Source organism: Galeopterus variegatus, unplaced genomic scaffold, assembly GCF_000696425.1.
Source record: "Galeopterus variegatus unplaced genomic scaffold, G_variegatus-3.0.2 Scaffold2575, whole genome shotgun sequence".
In the NCBI taxonomy this organism is placed as follows: Eukaryota; Metazoa; Chordata; class Mammalia; order Dermoptera; family Cynocephalidae; genus Galeopterus; species Galeopterus variegatus.
In genome coordinates this window covers 20,652-22,972 of record NW_007728686.1, presented here as the reverse complement: position 1 = coordinate 22,972, position 2,321 = coordinate 20,652, and the positions used below count along the sequence as shown (strand labels likewise).

At 38.8% G+C, this 2,321-nt stretch overlaps 1 protein-coding gene across 1 annotated transcript in view; it reads left to right on the top strand.

Annotated features, from left to right (window-relative positions):
* COL24A1 (collagen, type XXIV, alpha 1) overlaps positions 1 to 2,321 on the top strand; it is a gene marked incomplete at its 3' end in the record, with an annotated part of 142,583 nt that overhangs the window by 124,118 nt on the left and 16,144 nt on the right. The window contains exon 25 of the mRNA XM_008582339.1: positions 77 to 103. Within this exon, the coding sequence (XP_008580561.1) occupies positions 77 to 103 (27 nt within the window). The remainder of the gene's footprint in view (positions 1 to 76; positions 104 to 2,321) is intronic.

The window sequence follows — 2,321 nt, the reverse complement described above, 5'->3', positions numbered from 1 at the left end:
CATTGATGCTTTTATGCTTGCCTGGCTTGGGATGTCTGCTAAGTAAATAATTTTTTTTTTATTTGCTATGTTCTAGGGTCCACCTGGAGCACCAGGCCCAAGAGTAAGTATTTTTGGTTTGGTTTTATTTTGTATTATATTAATATGTCATATTAGCTTTCAAAACTGTTTCTGTTCACTCCCTTTTAAAAGGTATCAATTTTGCATACCTCTGTTCTTTTTGCTAATCTGATAAAAAGCCACCCAACTACACTAACTTGAAATCCAAGCCTCAGCTATTTCTTATTGTATCTCCTACTTTCTTGAGTGGTTTTTAGTATTAAATAAGATTTAAAGCACTCAGCACAGTGTATGACATAATAAATGCTCAAAAAATGCTAACTCCTTCCATTTCTTCCTAATTCTGGGCCCTCTCTTTTAAATGTTTTGTTTTGTTTTTAGGGTTTTTTCTTTCTTTTTTTTTTTGCCAGTCAAAGTTATTCACTTATTAGGTTTTACACGAATCTTTCTCAGTTATTGGTGGCAAAAGAAGTCCTCAGACTTCTCATGTAGTTGCTTGTTATGTAACTTCCACAGCCCCAAACTTTCTACCCTTATCTTTGAGGCAATGTTTCTGTTGCTTCAGCTATTGTCTCTTGGCCTCTGGTGTTCTGAGCTTGCTTTCCCTTATGCTTTATTTCCATTCTCATATTCAGCAACCTCTTTGTCTTCTTGCTCCCTAGGAGAGGTCTCCCTCCATCCCCAACCTCACCCACACCCCACTTTCCCAGCTTCCTGGTCAAATACAATGGTCATTGGTCACATTTCCTGCCCGAAGGAGATCCACTACTGGCTACACTATCCCAATGGTCAGTCATATGCCTTCCAAGCCTATGTATTTCCACATGCTCCTCTGTTGTCATTTAGATCTCTAATAGTTCTAGGTGGTAGTTCACTGTGGTCCACTCTCAGTAGATCAGGAACTCTTCATTCCCCTCAGCTTTTCATAGGGACAAGGAATAACTTTTGAGCAAAGTGCCATAAGGAAGATTGTCTTCTTGGAAATAGGAGACCCATTTCTCTGTGATGTTCTTAAATTGTTTTCCTTTTCTGGCCATCTGACTGATGGGGACTGAAACCTTTCCTACATGAACATCAGTGGGAATGTCTTTTTTCAAATCTTCAAATCGCTCTTCACTTCTCTGTTCTTCCTTTCCCGGTGGGTCCCCACAATGTGTGGTTTACAAGAACGCTTATCAATTGTCTTCCCACTTTATAATGACTTTGATATATCATTGCTGCCTTCCCAAGAAAAAACAGTTTCTAAAGGATCATACATCACTGGCAAATTAGAGAGATGTTTAGTGAAAATTTTCACATTTAAGTTCCAAAATTTGGGGCACATATCCCTGTCTCAGTTGAAAAATGTATGTGTTCCTATACAGCCAAGATGAAGTAGGAGATGTGAGAGGTTTTTTTGTTTGTTTGTTTTTTATCGATTATGCATATTCATGGAGTATAAAGTTGACCATCACCACCTGTGCCCAAGATGTGATGGCCAGATCAATGCTATCAGTATGCCCATTACCACAAATTGTGATTATTCCCCGTGTCGCCCACCCAATTAATCCCCAACCTTTCACCTGCTACACCCCGTGCCCCCAGGTATCCTCTCTCCTCATAGGTATGCTCTCTCTCTCTGCAAATCCAACACACCACTGTGGTATTTCTTTCCTTCCTTCCTTCTCTCTTAGCTACCACTTATGAGTGAGGACATGCAGTTTTTTTCTCTCTGTGCCTGGCTTATTTCACTTAACATAATTTTCTCCAGGCTCATCAATGTTGCTGTGAATGGCAGAAGTTCATTCTTTTTTATGGCAGAGTAGTATCCATCATCCATCAATGGACATTTAGGTTGGTTTATCTTGGCTATTGGAAATAGAGCTGTGATGAACATGGGAGTGCAGGTATCCCTTTGACATGATGATTTCCTTTCCTTTGAGTATATACCTAGAAGTGGGATTGCTAGATTGTATGGTAGATCTATCTGTAGTTGTTTGAGGAAGCTTCATTCTGTTTTTCATAGTGGTTGTTTTTTCTATGAGCAAAATGTGAATAAGAATATATATTTTGAGGGCTGGCCATTATCTCAGTTGCTTAGAGCGTGGTGTTATAACGCCAAGGTCAAGTTCTCAGATCTCTGCACCAGCCATCAAAAAAAAAAAAAAAAAAAATACACACATACACATGCTTTGAGGAATTATTAGGAGGATTAAATGAGAAAATATATGTGCTTGACACATTATAGGTAGATGATCAATAAATGTTAATTTCTTTGCTTC